Source organism: Theobroma umbraticum, unplaced genomic scaffold, assembly GCF_002168275.2.
Source record: "Theobroma umbraticum cultivar Fairchild unplaced genomic scaffold, ASM216827v3 scaffold_81.0, whole genome shotgun sequence".
NCBI lineage: Eukaryota > Viridiplantae > Streptophyta > Magnoliopsida > Malvales > Malvaceae > Theobroma > Theobroma umbraticum.
The window spans coordinates 2,585,679-2,602,297 of record NW_018397268.1 but is presented as its reverse complement, the minus strand read 5'-3'; the positions used below and the strand labels follow the sequence as shown (position 1 = coordinate 2,602,297).

The 16,619-nt window shown below is 34.0% G+C and overlaps 1 protein-coding gene across 1 annotated transcript; it reads right to left on the bottom strand.

Moving 5' to 3' along the window:
• Nucleotides 1-12,466: 12,466 nt before the first annotated feature.
• LOC110425211 (zinc finger CCCH domain-containing protein 11-like) lies at nucleotides 12,467-16,368 on the bottom strand. Its single transcript, XM_021440047.1, has 8 exons — nucleotides 16,051-16,368; nucleotides 15,457-15,541; nucleotides 15,212-15,352; nucleotides 14,996-15,084; nucleotides 14,292-14,480; nucleotides 13,964-14,094; nucleotides 13,786-13,885; nucleotides 12,467-12,816 (listed from the first exon to the last, which is right to left on the bottom strand). The coding sequence occupies exons 1-8, from the start codon at nucleotides 16,225-16,227 to the stop codon at nucleotides 12,634-12,636; spliced, it is 1,095 nt and encodes a 364-aa protein (XP_021295722.1). The 5' UTR covers nucleotides 16,228-16,368; the 3' UTR covers nucleotides 12,467-12,633.
• Between the last annotated feature and the right edge of the window lie 251 nt (nucleotides 16,369-16,619).

The following is a 16,619-nucleotide window of genomic DNA, read 5'->3' as shown; positions in this document are numbered from 1 at the left end:
AATATTTTAACTTGAATCTTATTATTTAATAAGATATTCGAATGATATATATACCCAATTAAATTCTTTGATTTGTTATCGAATTTGTATTCGGATATCTTAAATACTCGTATCTGTTCAAAATAATTTTTTATGTGTATTGTTAATAAAAATAAAATTAATAAATTAAAATTGATTCATAAAAAACAAATTAAAATTTAAAATCATATTTACAACAATTAATGTAATGAATTTATTTAGTATTATATTAACTATAAAAAAATTTTAAATAAATAATATAATATATAAAATAAAAATTTAATATTAAAAGTTATTATTTATAATAATCAATTACAAACAAAAAAAGTATTATGAATCTTATATCAATGAGAGACGATATATATTTTAAAATTATTATTTTTTAAAATTATTATTAAAACTCAAAAATAAAATAATATAATCTTACTTAAACAAGTAAGATAATACAAAATATTTAATTATAAGATATCCAAACTACTCATTAACATGTTACTAAAAATAACCCGGTATTTTAGAAATCCATGTCCACCAAGCTTTCAAAAGAAAATCAAAATTTCCAACTATATATCCAACAATAGAAAGTTAAAACAACTTTATATACTAAAAATAAAAAGCAATATACCCAAAAAAAATTGGCAATAATTGGTATAAAACCAAAGATGTTTTCCCCCTCCTTATCTGCTTCCCAATTCCACCTTTCAATTCCATTTGTAAGTCCAAAAGCCTTAGGCTCAGAGATGGCTGCGGCTTCTTCAATTAAGAAAACCCCTGCAGGCTTCATGGCTATGTTCCTAGCGACCCTCATATTGTGCCAAGGGTTTGCATATGCCGAAGATAAGGAACTAACGATGATGGTTATGAGCAGCGAAATGCCCCACATCGGAGAATCCACCGTAGGTATGCCTCTCTATAGGTCAAGGTCCGATCCCAGCGTCCTTATTCCCGAATCTATGCTCCAGTCAGCAACCTTACAGAGAAAGCGATCGCCATAAAAGCCACAAGTCACACTATACATGTCTCATACAGGAGCGGAACCAAGAATGATGTCATTATTGTCATCATGTATAAAATTTAATATATATATATAATATGATTATTTTTGTAATTGTTTTTTATGTAAAATTATGTCACATCGAAAAATGATAAATTGATCGATGATTTATGTTTGCTTCCTTGCGTTTTTGACGAATTTAAGTGTGAATCAATAAATATTTATGTGTTAGGTTTAAAAAATTAGATTAAATTTGATGGGTCAAAGATGATTTCTTTGACAAATTCATTGTGGATGTTGACTGTATTGATGAAATTGGTGGTGGGGTTTTATCAATGGTGTGTAAAGGGTGGACATGGTTATGATGATGCATCAAGATTGGAGAAATTAGTTGGGGATTCTTATTATTATTTATATGAAATTGTGCTTTGAGTTTTGTAATCTTTTTCATACCTTACCTTTGTAATGTACAAGAAATAGTATATCAACATGCTTGGAAATAAATTGAAAGAATTGATTGAAGTTTAAGTTTCAATGAAGTTTGAACAATGTTTGCAGCTACATGTTCGAGAAAAAATTCAATCAAAAGATTAATTAATGGATGTTGAATGTCATATCATCGATGATAAAATGATATCAAAGCAGACTTGATGACAAAATGATATCAAAGCAGACTTGTTTATTTGACAAGTTAGCCTAATCTCTATTTTTGTTTGATGCTGTTTCAGGTACTTGAACATGTAACCTCCATCTCCATGCCACAATGGAGCAATTTTTTACCATTTACAGTTAAGTTAATGGCCACCCTCCTATCATATACAGAAAAAATTTATCTGAAATTTTGCTGCAAATGCATAATACATTCATTAATTCACATCAACACAGTTGGCCTTCTAGAAAAAGTAGACATTTCATCACCACCTTGCTTTTGGGATTGGACTTGACCTTTCAAAAATGTTGAAATTTCCAATGCCAAATCAATATTTCAATCTCTTTGCATTCTCATGTTATGTTTGAGCCAAGCCTGGACTGTCCACTATTCTATTCTTCACTAATGACCAAGAAAGTGCAGAAAGCAGATAAAAAAGAGTCAAAGATACCTCACTCCAAGTGAAAAAAAAAAGGAAAGAAATGGTAATCATTAATGCAAAGACTTGTAAAGGTGAAGGTTACTTAGCCAAAAAGAATGTAAAAAATTACCTTTTCTATTAAACCATATTCTGTACTACCGATTCACATGTAATTTTGAGCTTTTATTCTATTAATTACATCATTGCAGATGACTTTCTCATTGAAAAAAAAAAGGACAAACTGGGTTTTGACCTCTGTCTCACATTGAAGTTTTTAACTGATGAGTCTCAATCATAACATTTAGCTCTTGCCCTTTAACATATGGAAACAGGACTTCTTCCAGCTTTTAAATGAAAGGAAAATCCCATTTGTTTACTCAAATTCTGAAGGTTATCAAGGAGGTGTCTTTGTCAAAGAAACCATCCTATAAATGTAAATAAATGCAGCAAAAATTCCTCTTGCAGTTACCCTTGCTGTTATTTTTCAAGCATCAACAGGTTTAGGGTTTTTGGAATAAACTTTCACAGAGATACTAAGCATATAGTTTCCACAGGGCTCTAGTGGCCAACAATAATTGTGGCAACTGGAATTGTAGTTATCCTTGGCTAGATATGGTAGGAGAAATTTTCTTTAGATCTTCAAGGTTCAACCTTAGTAATTAGGGACTATTTCTTTTACATTAGTTTACAATCTATTAACATCTGAACTAAGACTTTGAATTGTTTTATCCTTTTTAACTAAATTTTCCATATTTTTCCATGTGCCTATCACAGGCAGCAGTCAAGGGGTGTCATGCTGGCGTATTTGGCATCTCATATTTCTCAAGCTTTCACATTTCTATTTTTATGAGTCACTGGGAGGCTGAAGCAATTGTGGTTGTGAGGACTTAAAAAAAAAAGGGTGGGGTTAAGTGGTACCTTTGGCATGGAAAAAGACCCTTTTCAGACATGCATGAACCTGGTAATTCCCAGGAAATAGAAGGCTTTGACTCCCTTTGGGCTGTTCTTTTCAATCAACAATGAACTTCAACATCTGCATTTTTTTCCTCATTTCCTGTACAACTGTCCAGTTTTTCCACTTTTGTGCTCCTTGGCTACTGATTAGGACACAAATGCTTCCGGAAGAAGAAAGAACAACAGCCTTAAAAGAAAAAAAATACAATTTGCTGAATGGCAATCAAAATCACCCTTTGTAGGCAGGACATGATGAGGGGAAGATAGAAGATGGAATAGGGGGAAATATCATAAGCTAGTCACAATTTGGACTATACCGTTTCAGATTTTTGGACTCGGTATTGATAATGAATAAATGGATTTTTAAGTATAGACATTAGATTAATACCTGGCATGACATATCTTAAGAAGGTCAGATCCCAGTTCCTGCATCAGTTCACCAAGGTGAATGATCAATTTCTAGTAACTTTTTGACTAAGCCTTCTTGCCCCCAGTCAGACCATAAAATATGAGAAAAATTATCCACATAATGATACTTACATATTATTAAATCACTACATCAGTAAATTATAATATCTGTCTTGACAGGTGCTTTTGATGCTTATTTAATATTCAAACACCCCATTCACACTACGACTGTATATGTAAAACCTTCTGACCACTGTGGCTTGTTCTTTCATTGCACTATATACATGCTTGTTACCAGTCCCTTCTCCCAAATCTTCTCTTCTTATATTTTATAGTTAACTGTTAAACTCTTCCATTAGTTTCTCTTTCTGTAAGAAGCAAAGCAGATTTTTCCTCTGCTTTCTTCTGTACTTCTAAACAGAATTTCTTTAGCTTTCCAAGACAGTTTCAAAACCATGGAACATGAAAAGACCCCAGAAAGGAAGCCAGAAGTAAGGATCCCCCCAAAGAGGGGTCAGATTAAGGTTAAGATGTTTAAACAGCTGGCAAAGAAATTAATTTCAGTTGTTACGCATGGAAAAGAAGGTGATAGAAGGGGAAGCTCAGCCTCAACAACACCCCCTCCTAGCACCAACCCATCAGAGGGGCATTCAGATGCCTGACCAAGATGATAAAGTCATCCAATATCTTCATTTCTTGATTTCTGTAACAACTAAATGAAGCTTCTCTTGCATTCTTCCTTCCCTCTCGTATTACTCAAGCAGAAAAGCTTAGTTGTTTAGCCTCAGAGTACAATGTTTCTTAGTTGGGGTATAGGTGTAAGGAGATTGACAATGGATTTAGTTAACTTGGTATATTATTGTTTCTATGTATGTTATAGGATTTCATGGCTATGGTGGATACTGATATTTTGTAAATCATGGTTTGGTTGCTGGTCTTCCAGTTCTTTTCTCAGTGAATTATTCACTATTTCTTTGACTTGGCTTCTTTTCCCAGTTTTGCAGAAGATGACAACATTTTGTGAAGATGCAATGTTGCGGAATCCAACTGTTTCTTTCTTTAAATGTGTTCTATATCTATGCTCATTTAAATCATATAATGAACAATCATATCTGTTACCGGTGACTGTTTTCCTAAAGCTGCCGAAACTGTAAGATGATATACTGTTGTTGGATTCTGATGAGTCCATTAATTTTTTCTTCCCTTTTTCTTATTCTTCTTTGTATGTTTGTGTTGCCTAGCGTGAAGTTCAAGGCAAAGATAGACCTTTTCCTCCATTTTTCTGGTCAGCAAATACCCAAATTAATATGTTATTGTTGGACGCTGGAGGCTGGAGGCTGGTAGTAAGAAGATTTAGAATGGGCCACAGACATTGATTGGTGCTAGATATGAACCACCTCTTTTATCAAAGCAATAAGGAATATGTACTTGTTTCGTTTCTTTTTTTGGGTTAAAGAAGAGGAAAAAACCATGACTACAACATATGGTTATTATACTAATCTAAATATAATATTTCAACTACTTGATGATTCTAGGAGGACGACAAGCCTGGTAGTATGTGTGAAGCGATTAACAAGCAAAACCCAGAATCAGATGAACATTGGGATTGAGATAATGAAGGGAAAGATTATACTTCAAGAGAGTATTGTGTTATAGCTAGAATGGAGGTGAGTCAATGATGAATAGAAACTTGGAAAAGTTCAATGAGACTATTCAGTCAATATTGATGAAGTGGAGAAAGATGCAAATCTCACTCTTCTCAACAATGGTTTTGGAATGTCTCAAGGAAAATCAATGTGAAATTGCCTCAAATAGTGATGGGAATGAAAAACCAAAGCAAAGAACAAGCACAAAGAACGAAATATTGAGGGATGAGATGAAAGAAAATCTAGTCCCTGGTATGCTAGTTTCAGCCTTGATTTAGTAGATATGTAGGGTTTGGGTGCTTACCTTTTGGCAGTTAAAGAAGTTTAGATTATACTAAATCCTCCCCCCCCCCCCAAACCCCACTTACATAGAAAAAAACCATTGGAATTTTTTCCCCTTTGTATCTTTTACATTGCTTAAGGCAGTATATATTATCAAACTCAAACAAATTTTGGTTGTGGGCTGGAAATATGTCAGTCTGGGTTCTATTTGGTTTTAGTGTTGGGTCATTCTAAATCTCTACAGCTAAGCAGCTAGGATTGAGTGGGGTAATGGAGTCTGAAAGAAAGTGACTTTCAGTTCATGAGATAATGATGCTAGAGTCTCAAAGAAAGGTTGTCCGTTCAAACTAACTTTATACAGAATTTCAGATCCTGGTATAATTTCCTATACTATAATTTTTATAATAATACTTTTGGTCTTTGCTTACCAACCTTGAAGATTCCATATAGTGCATGGATTCTATTGTTTGGAAGAGAAAAAAGAGTTGGAAAAGAAAAAGACAAGGATAAGTCTTCAATAAAAGTCCCCAACAGTGTGAACACTTCAGAAAGAGACAATATTTGGTCGTCATCTGAGCCAACCCTTTCGTTTTTAAAACTTTGTTAAGTTGTCATCAGCAGACAATGAATCTTATAGTGTTTTGAGCCTTCTGCTATTATAGTAGGCTAAATAAATACTAAAAGATTGGTCTATGACAGTTTATCAGTTGGATGTGCTATGCCGCCAACAAAAAAGAAGAAAAACACCGTGTAAACATTGAGTTTTGCAGTGCCAGCCTGTGATAGTTGAACCTGTTCTTAATCACGATCCCAAAAACTTGCTATACCTCAGATGCAACCTTTTACAAGGCTCTGACTCCTCGTTTTTTGTGAAGTGTCCATGTCCAGCACATAATCTATGGACATGAATATGGAGGTCCGACCCTCCAAATATAAGGAAAAACTTAGAAAAAATTGACTGGACCTATATCAGACACATACATATCCCATACTCACCTGTGAGTCCAAGTAACACAGACTAATATTACATAATGATTAATATGCCAATGTTTTGTGGAATAAGTGGCCACAGTTTGTATAGGTTTCCACATCAAATAAGGTACATATGTGTGCTTTGCAATGTTTTCTGTTTGCCTTCAGATAGAATTTATCTTGAATTGCTTTTATTCATGTGCTTTAGAGCTTCCTTTTTGGGTTCAATCCTGTCCCTTTACTTATGGTAGAAGCAGTAATCAAAGCAAATTTACTAAGAAGAACCATCCGATAAAAACCAAAATTATGAACTGTTCATTGCTTGCTTTTTTGTCTGATTTTTTATAACCCCGACAAAAAGTCGTACCATCTATCTATTTTAGAACTCTTCTTGCTTTCAGACTCACTTGCAAGTGGTTCTGTCACTGGTTGGCTCGTGATTGTGGTGCTACCCCATTAGGATAATATTAGACCCCACTTAGTCTCTAAACTCCCCGGTCTCATCTGCACTTCTTTCTTGTCTTTCTTCTTCCCATTTATTCTGCTTCTCCCCTGACTTTGAAAACTATTTTCATACCTTTTGCTTTAAGTTTCCACACCATCCAACTTCTCTTTTTCATAGCAGAAAGCATGGATAGCAAAGTCACGAGGCCAGTGAAGCAAGAGAAATCCCTTCTTCCACCAAAGAGAGGAAGGATCAAAGATAAAATATTTGGGGAAATTGTGGAGAGTCTGGAGACTATGATCACTATTGCGAAAGGAGGACAACGCTGGGGGAGTGAAGAAGGCAGCCAACAGAATCTCAGCAACCATGAATCCACCAGGAAATAGCAAATATTCTTATTAGAGAAGCTGCATGTATGCAAGCAGGGTGATTAGGCACTTGAGATATGGGGAAGGGAGAGAGAAAAAGAGGAGAAGTTAGCAATGAGCTGAAGAAAATATTCCTCTATCTTCCTCTTTCTTTGTTGTTACTCGACTTTATTGTAGAAAATGAGTATATGCATCTATTAATTTTCCCTGTTTCTTAGTCTGAATGTTATCTCTATGTTGCATATTAATGTAATTTGCTTCTGTGAAAAGAAAAATAGCATAATCTTCCTCCTACTTGCTATCTGTTTCTCCATCATTTGTTCCTTTTTTCTTTTCCTCAAAGTTGGCTTAGCATTTAGCATTAAAAACTTTGTTTTGTAATCATTAACGGTCACATTAGTTATACAAGGCTTGAATCTGCTTATCTACAGTTCACAGTTTCATATGGTGGCAGGAAAAAGGATTTTAGGGGTGAAAATAAATGTAGAAAAGTGTATGGAAATACTCCTTCGCTCTGTTCTTTTTAGTCTTGATGGGGTTCAGCTATAACCAGCTTTCCATTTTTTCCCTTTAGCAACTGATTCTTGCTTATCCATACAGGCAATTTCCTCTTAAACCCAGATAACTTCCCTGAAACAAAACAGTGAGGGAACAATTTCAACCACTGAAAAGCAAGGGATTTCATTCAACATTCAACTCATTTCATTTATGATATCTGATTGATTTGCTCTATTTTGATTGGAATGGACCTTCAGGTTTTCACTTGGAATGACCGCTTGAACATGTCTAACATGGTGAAAAAGGGTAGCATAGGGGATAAGGACAAGACTCCCAATATTTGGAACCTAATTTTCTGGTTGAAATTAAGTCTTGGATTCAACTGTTATACCTGCTTCTTTAATTTTGAGTAGTACACATGTTGAAGAAGAAAAAAAAAACCAAAAATACACATATAAAACACATGCATTTAAACAATAGTCCAGTATTTGTTGAGCCTGCAAATTTTCTCGTGGAAGAAAAGGACAGCAAAAGTGACAATTGTTCACTGTTGAAAAGAAATTCAATGAATCTGCCGGAAGTGGCCTCATTGAATTAATTATTCCTTTTCTTAATAACTTATTTACATTTTCTGAACCAATCCTTAAGATGCTACTCAATGATCAAATCTTGTTGAGTAAATCCATTCATTTGACCTCCATAACTCCTTCCCCTTTCTTTCCTTATGGCTCAAAGATGGAAAAGAGTTGGATAAGAACAAAAGTTTTCAAAGAATTTGAATTTGACCAGCTTTCCTCCATGGCTAGAATGTGACCACTCATCAAACTATGATCATAAAAACAGTCCAGTGGGACCATTCATCTTTGTTCAGCTTAAACCATGTGCACAGTTCTTCTCAAATGGTTGGAAAAGAACAGTACAAACTCAGTCTCAAGGTTGAATGGGATGATGCTTGCCATTAGGAAAGGTTAAATAACTTACTTCTTCATATTGAGTTGGATTATGGTAATGGAATCTGACATATGCAGCTCAATCAAATTCAAAGTGATGCGGAAAGGAAAAAGGAAATAAAAAGGGTTTGATCAAATCAGAGACCAGTTTTGGCATGAGTGTTCTGACATCATCATGCTTATATCATCAACATATCATGCATTCCAGCCTCATCTTCCTGGCTTGACATGGCATGTCTCCCTCTCTTTCCTCACATGATGAAATAAAATGATGGTGACTGCAGCAACCTTTCACTGTAATTCCTTCTTCTTTTGTTTCTTTACCCTTTTTTCCCTCCTCTTTGACTATTTTGGTTATGAATGGTGGGAAAGGCATAATCCTTTTAATTCTTTCCACAGTCAAAAACACAAAAAGAATCATCAATGATGTCATAAATCATACATACATAAGATTTCAGTTTTAGAGATAAACTATATGATTAATTAGGCTAAGGATTAATACATATATATATATATATATATATATATTGCTTAATCTTGTGCATTAGCATTGAGTAATGATAGAGCAAAGGGTGATAAAGAGAGGGTGCAAGTGGTAATGCTTTGCCTTCATTAGTAAGTGATTGCTTGTTATTCTTTTCCACATAATTGGGATTTGAAAACCCATAGTTTTCAAATCTCACATCATAAACCTGCTTTAATTTGAATGACTCACAAAAGAGATTCAAATGGTGGTTGGATTGACTGACATTGATTTCCTTAGTTTGAATGCCAATCCCATCCATCAAGCCATCCAATGGATCAAACATAGACTTTTTTCAGGCCATTTGTCTTTATATATTTACTTTCTTCATCTGAATTTTCTTTGGAACTTTATGATAATGAAACGCTAAGCTACCCTGAAATACAAGCCAAGATTGTCTCTTTCTCTTTTGCTTAATCTGTATATATCTCAGTACTTATAAACTATGTTAGCCTTAATCCAATTAATGAGACAATAATGAAGTAATTAATTAAACAGTTTTTTAATCAAAGATCGAAGAACAAGCCGACTATCGAATACTTTAACATATCTCCTCGTACAAATCTTACATGTGTTATTAATTTGTATAAAGGATATTCAAACTTATACCATAAATAAACATATACTATATATTAGCCTTTGCTTGCCAACTATATATAATTAGTAGATTCCATGGTGGTGCATATGTGGATTCTTTCAGTCTAGATGGGAAAAAAGAGGAAAATATATATATATATATAAATCTACCTTAAAAAAAACCCTAACAGTGTGAACTGATAATAAAGAAATATTATTTTTGGTCATCATCTTATAGACAAAACCCTCTTTTAAAATCTGTTTGATGCAGTTGCTGCTCTGGAAAAAACAACATGAATCTTATTATAGGGTTTCGAGTCTACTGCTTAATTAAGTATATGATTAACTTTTGGAATTATTTACTACTATATATAATTTCACCAAATACAAGTTGTATTATATACATATATATTAATTATTATTATTATTTTATATAACAAGAGTGAGTTTTTAATTACTTTTAGAATACGGTTTTAATCTATGTACATTCAATCAAGTTCGTATATGAAATTTAAAAATTTTATTGGCGATCTATAATTTAAATCCTCTTTTTCTATTTTTGAATGCCTCTTTTTCTCTTTTGAATAACTGGTCCAAGGCCTCCAAGCTGATTTAACATGCTGTCTTTGTTTTGGGAAAATGCCATGATCTTCCCTCTTTGCAGCCTTGTCTTATTGACTGTTTCAAACCTCAAAGCTGGTCTTTGGGGGAAGAAGAAAAGGGGAAAAGAGGGGGTTAGCCAACTGTAATTTGCATGCAGACAATTGTGAAGCAAATTGCTTCCAGCTATATGTTCTGTCTTTTAGTTTTTGTTGTTGGTTGAGTTCTACCTTTATCCTTTCTTCCCCATGGATTCTTCCCTATCCATACAATTCAAACTCCCTATGCATTTGAAAACACTTGTCCTAAAATGCTAGCAATATATCTTTACATTGAAGATAAGATCTTCGGGGTATATTTACTTAGCCAATAAATACTTAGAAAAATCTATTGTCTGTCTTCATTTTGATCTGGATTTTGCCATGGAATTTTATTATAGATAATTATCAACATCCTTAATCAACCAATTATATGTCTAGTCTGTTGTTTTTGGTAATTTTTTCAAACGTTTAGACTGTCAAGACGTGAACAAAAAACATATAGTCAAATACAACACGTTGAGGAATGTGATGGGGTCCTTGAATTGATTAATCAAAGCTGTGGAATTTTACCAGAAAGAAAGCTGTGGAATGTTCTTTGTATTTGTCACATGGCCATGTCTCCTTGACTCAAATTCTAGGGAATAACACTAGGATCCTATCAACAAGGTTACAACTTCTTTCTAAGACTCACCGAAAGGTCATAGGTTTTAGTTAAAGGTTCAGTCCGTCTCAGTAATTTTAAAGTTTAATAAGAGGTTAAATGATTAGTTATAACATATTTTAATTAATTTTTTAATATTTTGTTTTGTTCTCTTAATATAATTTATCAAGATATGAGTTTTAATTTTGATTTGATTGGAAAATACGTACATATATCATTAACTCAAATGCTTCAATGCGACAAATTTTTTTAATATACTAAAAGATTTATTTCGATATGATGGATTTTTTTAATATAATTAAAGATTTAAAAACAAATGTGTTAATGGCTCTACTGAAATTTAAGATCAAACTCCATTTCTTAATGAGACCCCTTGTTGCTTGCTGCAAACTTCCTTGTAATCTGACAAGAAACCACTTGTGAAGAGAACAATTCAAACTTGACCAAATGATTGTTTTACCTCTTTTTAGAGGGTAAAATACAAATCCCAAGGTAGGGTTTAAGAGGAAGATGCCTTACTCTTCAATTAGGCCTAGTCATAAGAGGAAAAAAAGCTTATATTATCTCATTTGAAAGAAGGAAAATGTACTGATTTCAATGAATTGACTAATTGAGTGTTCTACAAATTGTAATCATGAAAGTAATAAAAAACATGTGCATAAAGTGAGAAACAAAATAACAAGGTTAGGTAGTCTTGATCTTATCTTTAAATTTGATTTGTCAGTACTTCTAGGCTCTAATGTTGTGTCAAATGAATGGACATGCACTCAAAAGTAGAAGTGGAGAACTTTGGTTTTGGGATTTGCTCTTGCCTCATTGTCATGTTTTGCTTATTCCTTGCATTTCTTTCACCTTGAAATTTTGAAAGGGTTAGACAAGAAATAGGAATTCATGAGGGGATTGAAGTCTCTCAATGTATCAAAACAAGTTTTCAGTCAAAATTACACTCTCATCCCTTACACTACCAAAACCATGGGTCCAAAAATCCAAATAGAGACAAAAAAAAAAAGAAGATAAGATTCCCTCGGAGTTCAAATTGTTCTGAGTTATCAGATTGAAGCAGGGAGGAATGAAGAAAGAGATTATGGAAAAAGAGAAGAAAAAAGAACATTAACTTCGTGGCTTTTGTTGGATTATCAAGTCTTATTAGTTCAATGCGGATGGAGGTAGCCCATCAACAAAGATTGGGTGGTGCACATTGTGTCATAACTCAAAAGCCTAAGATTTGATTATCTGTGGTATCAGATTCAATAAGAGGCAATTCTTCATGAAACCATTTCAGTCAGTGTAGTAGCAAAAACTTATACTTTCAAGTGAGAGTGTTTATAGCCTTTGATTGAACTATATCATGCAAGAAAAGCTCCAATAATGGGATAGACAAGTTGGCCACTATAGCCCAATGACTGGATTATGAAGCTTAACTAAGTTTTCTGCTAAAGATCACCATATATTAATCAAGAAGAGGCTCAAGAAGCAAAACTTGACACTGCCACATTAAAGAGCAGAAAAGGTGCGCAACAGAACACTTTCCAGGTTCAAACAAAAATATTTTCCATTGCTGGTTAAAAGCTAGGTTACAAAATCTTAATCCTTCAAGAATCTTAAGGATCTTTACCACATGTTTATCATTTCAAGATGACGCTGGAATACCAGGCTCCTCAATTTGAATAGATGTTCTGGACAAACTAGCTTCAAGCTCATTTAGCTCATCCATATCAAGCTCATCATCTTCATCATCAAGAAGGATGTCATCAGAATCAGCAACTGCACTAGTTGCATTACTTGGCCCAGCTGCTGTTGAATCATCCTTGACCTGAAATTGAAGACAATGAAAATGAGCTAAGAAAGCATAAATAAGATGTATTTTAAGTTGTCATGATGCTTAACAGAAGAAAACCCCCATATACTATGAGTTTCTACCCACTGTAAATCAGATGATCGAAATAGCAGTGTTATCAGTTCAAATTCTAAGTTTGCAGATCCGATAAATAACATATTCTGTTCCAATCCGTGTTCTCAAGCATTTCCAAAATCCAAAGAACATCAAAGTGGAGGGCACCAATAACCAATACATGCATAGCCCACTACTGACTTCATGCCAGATGAGTGGAGCTTGTTTTTGATTTGCTGTTCAACCATGTAGGATGTGAAGCAGTTTAATTTTTTTCTGTTCAAAGTCCTACTGCCAATGTATGGTTAGAGTATGTATGAAATACTAAAGGGTATCCAAGATTTCAATATGAGGCACTACACTGTGAAACATGATAACTCCAGTACTCCACTCTACAAGTAACATCCCATGGTAATTAATGACTACGCATGTACACATGAAAACATCCATGATGCATGCTCTTCTGTTCTGTTCCAAAGCAAGCAGGTACATAGAACGCCGAGGAGAAGGTAGGTGATCGAAAAAGCTAGAGATAAAGACATGCATGAGTGGACAGCCCAACACTTTTAGGAAAAAAAATTGATAGAGATCAGAGGAAGCATTCATGTAATGGTCAATGCATGCCAACCAAAAAGGAAAAGTGAGCTGATATCAAAGTAAAAAAATGTTATAAGGAAGACTCAAATACAAACTTGAGGCTCCAGATTGCTGTAAGTTGGAATCAGAAAATTTAACCCATGGGGGAATAAGAAGGCCTTTTTCGCTTTTCTTTTTTCTGTTTGTTTGTGGTGAGTGGGGGGAGGGAAGAAGGATGTTGAATCACCAGGAAAACAAGTTTCCAACTGCCAGAGAGTTGTCAATGATACTGAAAATTAATAGTAGAAGAATTACCTTCTGCTCAACAACCTCAGGTTCTTCTCTCTGGTATTCCTCATATGCCTCAGCATCATCCACAAACAAACTTGCATCCAAGAGAAACAACTCACGGCCACTGAAATAGACGAACAAATATATAATAACATTCCAATGCAATATTTTTAATACAGAGCAACCTGCAGGAAGATAATACCTCATGCGATCATTCTTAGCCCTCTCTGCTCGTTGTGCCGCCAAACCAGCTTCTCTTTCTTCCATCTTTTTCGTCTTCCATTGCATAAATAGCTCAGGAGTCATCGGAGTGGATGCTGTTACTTTAGAGCGCTGAAATAAACAGACAAACAATTAGAACAAGAACGAATACGAGCACAGAAAACAAGAAAATATTTGCACATATAAGCTAGAATGGTCCATTTATTGAGAGAAGAAGGAAAAAGGAAACTAAATGGCCATTGTGAGTTGTGATACATAAAAAATAGAAGCAAACTACGACTTGGCAAACTTAAATATGATTTTTTTACCTGGTTTTCAATCTCTTCCTCAATAGAAATCTTCTCACTCTCTTCCTCCAAAAGTGTCTTCATCTGAGACTTCAAAACATATCCTGGAGGAAGAGCATGCCTGTAGTGACAATCTTTGCCACCATTTGGGCATGCCCAGAACCAACCATACTGTTTCTTTTCCACAGCTTCCAGAAAGTATTTGCAAACCTGCACAGAGGTATCATAAACCGTCAACAAATAATGATACATTGTTACATATATAACTGCAGAAAGTAGTAATCAGATCACAAAGAATGAATCTTATTGAAGAACAGTAGACAAAATGTAATTTGTTAAGAATGGCTTGGGCAGATTAACGGCTGAACGTCACCTAAGCCTATTAAGCTCCAAGAATGATCTGGAAGATCTACTTTTCATTCTTCCTATTGAAATCAGCAAATCCTTATCAGCCAAAATTAAAATTAACACCTAATGATCATAATTAGTATAAAAATCTGAGCCCACTTGACAAAACCTAATTGCCAACATAATTTTCTACCTTCTACGTTTTTGCCCTTAGTCACACTAATTCTTAGCCTCCAAAATCATTCTTTCATTGCTATCCTTCATCATGGGGAAAAAGACAAAGCAGAGCAGAAACTGTAAATGTCAAGATATGATTAGCCAAAAGACCATCAGCATTGTATGACAAGAATAGATTGAGCAGGAAAAAAATTACATACAATCTCAGTAGGCTTATTCTGGTTATACTCTGTTTTTTTTGATTCCACAACCTTCTCCAGTGTCTCCTGGTCCCAGTCCTCCATCGTTTCTTAAGACAAAATCACCGCAAAAAAAATCAAAATCCCATTGATACAGAAAAAGAGAAACGAAAAAACAAACAAGAAAGAAGAGTCAAAATATTGCATAATAACTGAATGTCTATCAGTATCAATTACCTTGATCACGCTTGTCACTGTAAATATCAATCTTCTCACCCTTCCGCTGAACGTTCAAATCGTGTGAAAACTTGCACTTAAAACCCTTCATACATTGTCCCACTTTAAAAAATTCACACACTATGGACTTGGGATCCACACCTATTCAACATGCAACTTCCATTATCAACAAAGCCAACCCAGTGTTTAAATATGAAACATATAAACAACAAATAACTCAGTTCGGAAAAAAACATCATACATACCTAGTGGTACTTTTGGTTGGGTAACAGCAATTTTGAACAAATCATTCAACTCTTTCTCTCTTGCTTTCTCTTCCTCTTTCTTTTTCTGCTCACAACATCCATAAAAGGAGTAACCCAGTTACTATAACTATCAGCTAATTCTTTTTCCTAAATCAAAAAGGAAGAAAAAAATCTGAGCTAATTTTTTATTCCACCAAGCACAACCTCCTAACTAAATTTCCAAGCTTTTCTCTAATCATAGCTAACAAATTTCCATCCAAATATACCCACTTTCAAAATCCTTACATTACAATTATAATAACATTAATTATTCAGAATTGATTTCATTATTGTTTTTCCTACTTACATTTTACTTCCTTGAAAGTTGCTAATAAATAAAACACAAATACTAAAAAACCAGAACTACATTTATTAAAGATGAAACCATTAACTAAAATGCGCTACTACTAATATTTACTTCAATATTCAATCTTCAAACAAGCAATTATACCATATAAAACTAAAATCATAAATTTTATGGTTAAAATTTTGCAAAACAAACAAGGAGAATTTAATTTAAAAAAAAACTTTTAAAAAAAATAAAGAGAAGGGTACCTTAGCGGCGACTTTAGACGGGTCGGGTTTGGGTTGAACCGCTTGCTGGAGGGTTTGGACATATTTCTGAACGTTTTTGCTTTTGTTTTTGTTCTTCAGACCGAAGGTTTTGTCTTCTACGATTTTTTGCTTCTTCGCCACATCGGCTTTCGATTTCGCTTGCTGCTTTGGGGGCATTGTTTTGGGAATCGGGGAAAGAAAATAAATTAACTAATTAAAATCAAAAGGAAAAATCGGTGAAAGCTTGAAGCTTTTCTTATTTTGCAGGGAAGATTAGGAAATAGGGTTTTAAAGAGAGTTTAACAATGGCGTGGAGATTGAGAGAAGACACAGACAGGATGGAGGGGATTTTGTTCTATTTATCTGGAAATGACGACTTTGTCCTCGCTCAAGGGTTAAGTTAATGGTAACACAAAATTGTTTATTTTAAAAGTATTGTTTATTAATCATTTTCATAAGTTTTTATTCGACGTATATTTTTATGTATATGAAATCGTGTTTATTGAAAGTGTCTCGAAATCATTATTTATTTTATATAACACATTCATGATTTATAAATTTTTTCAAAA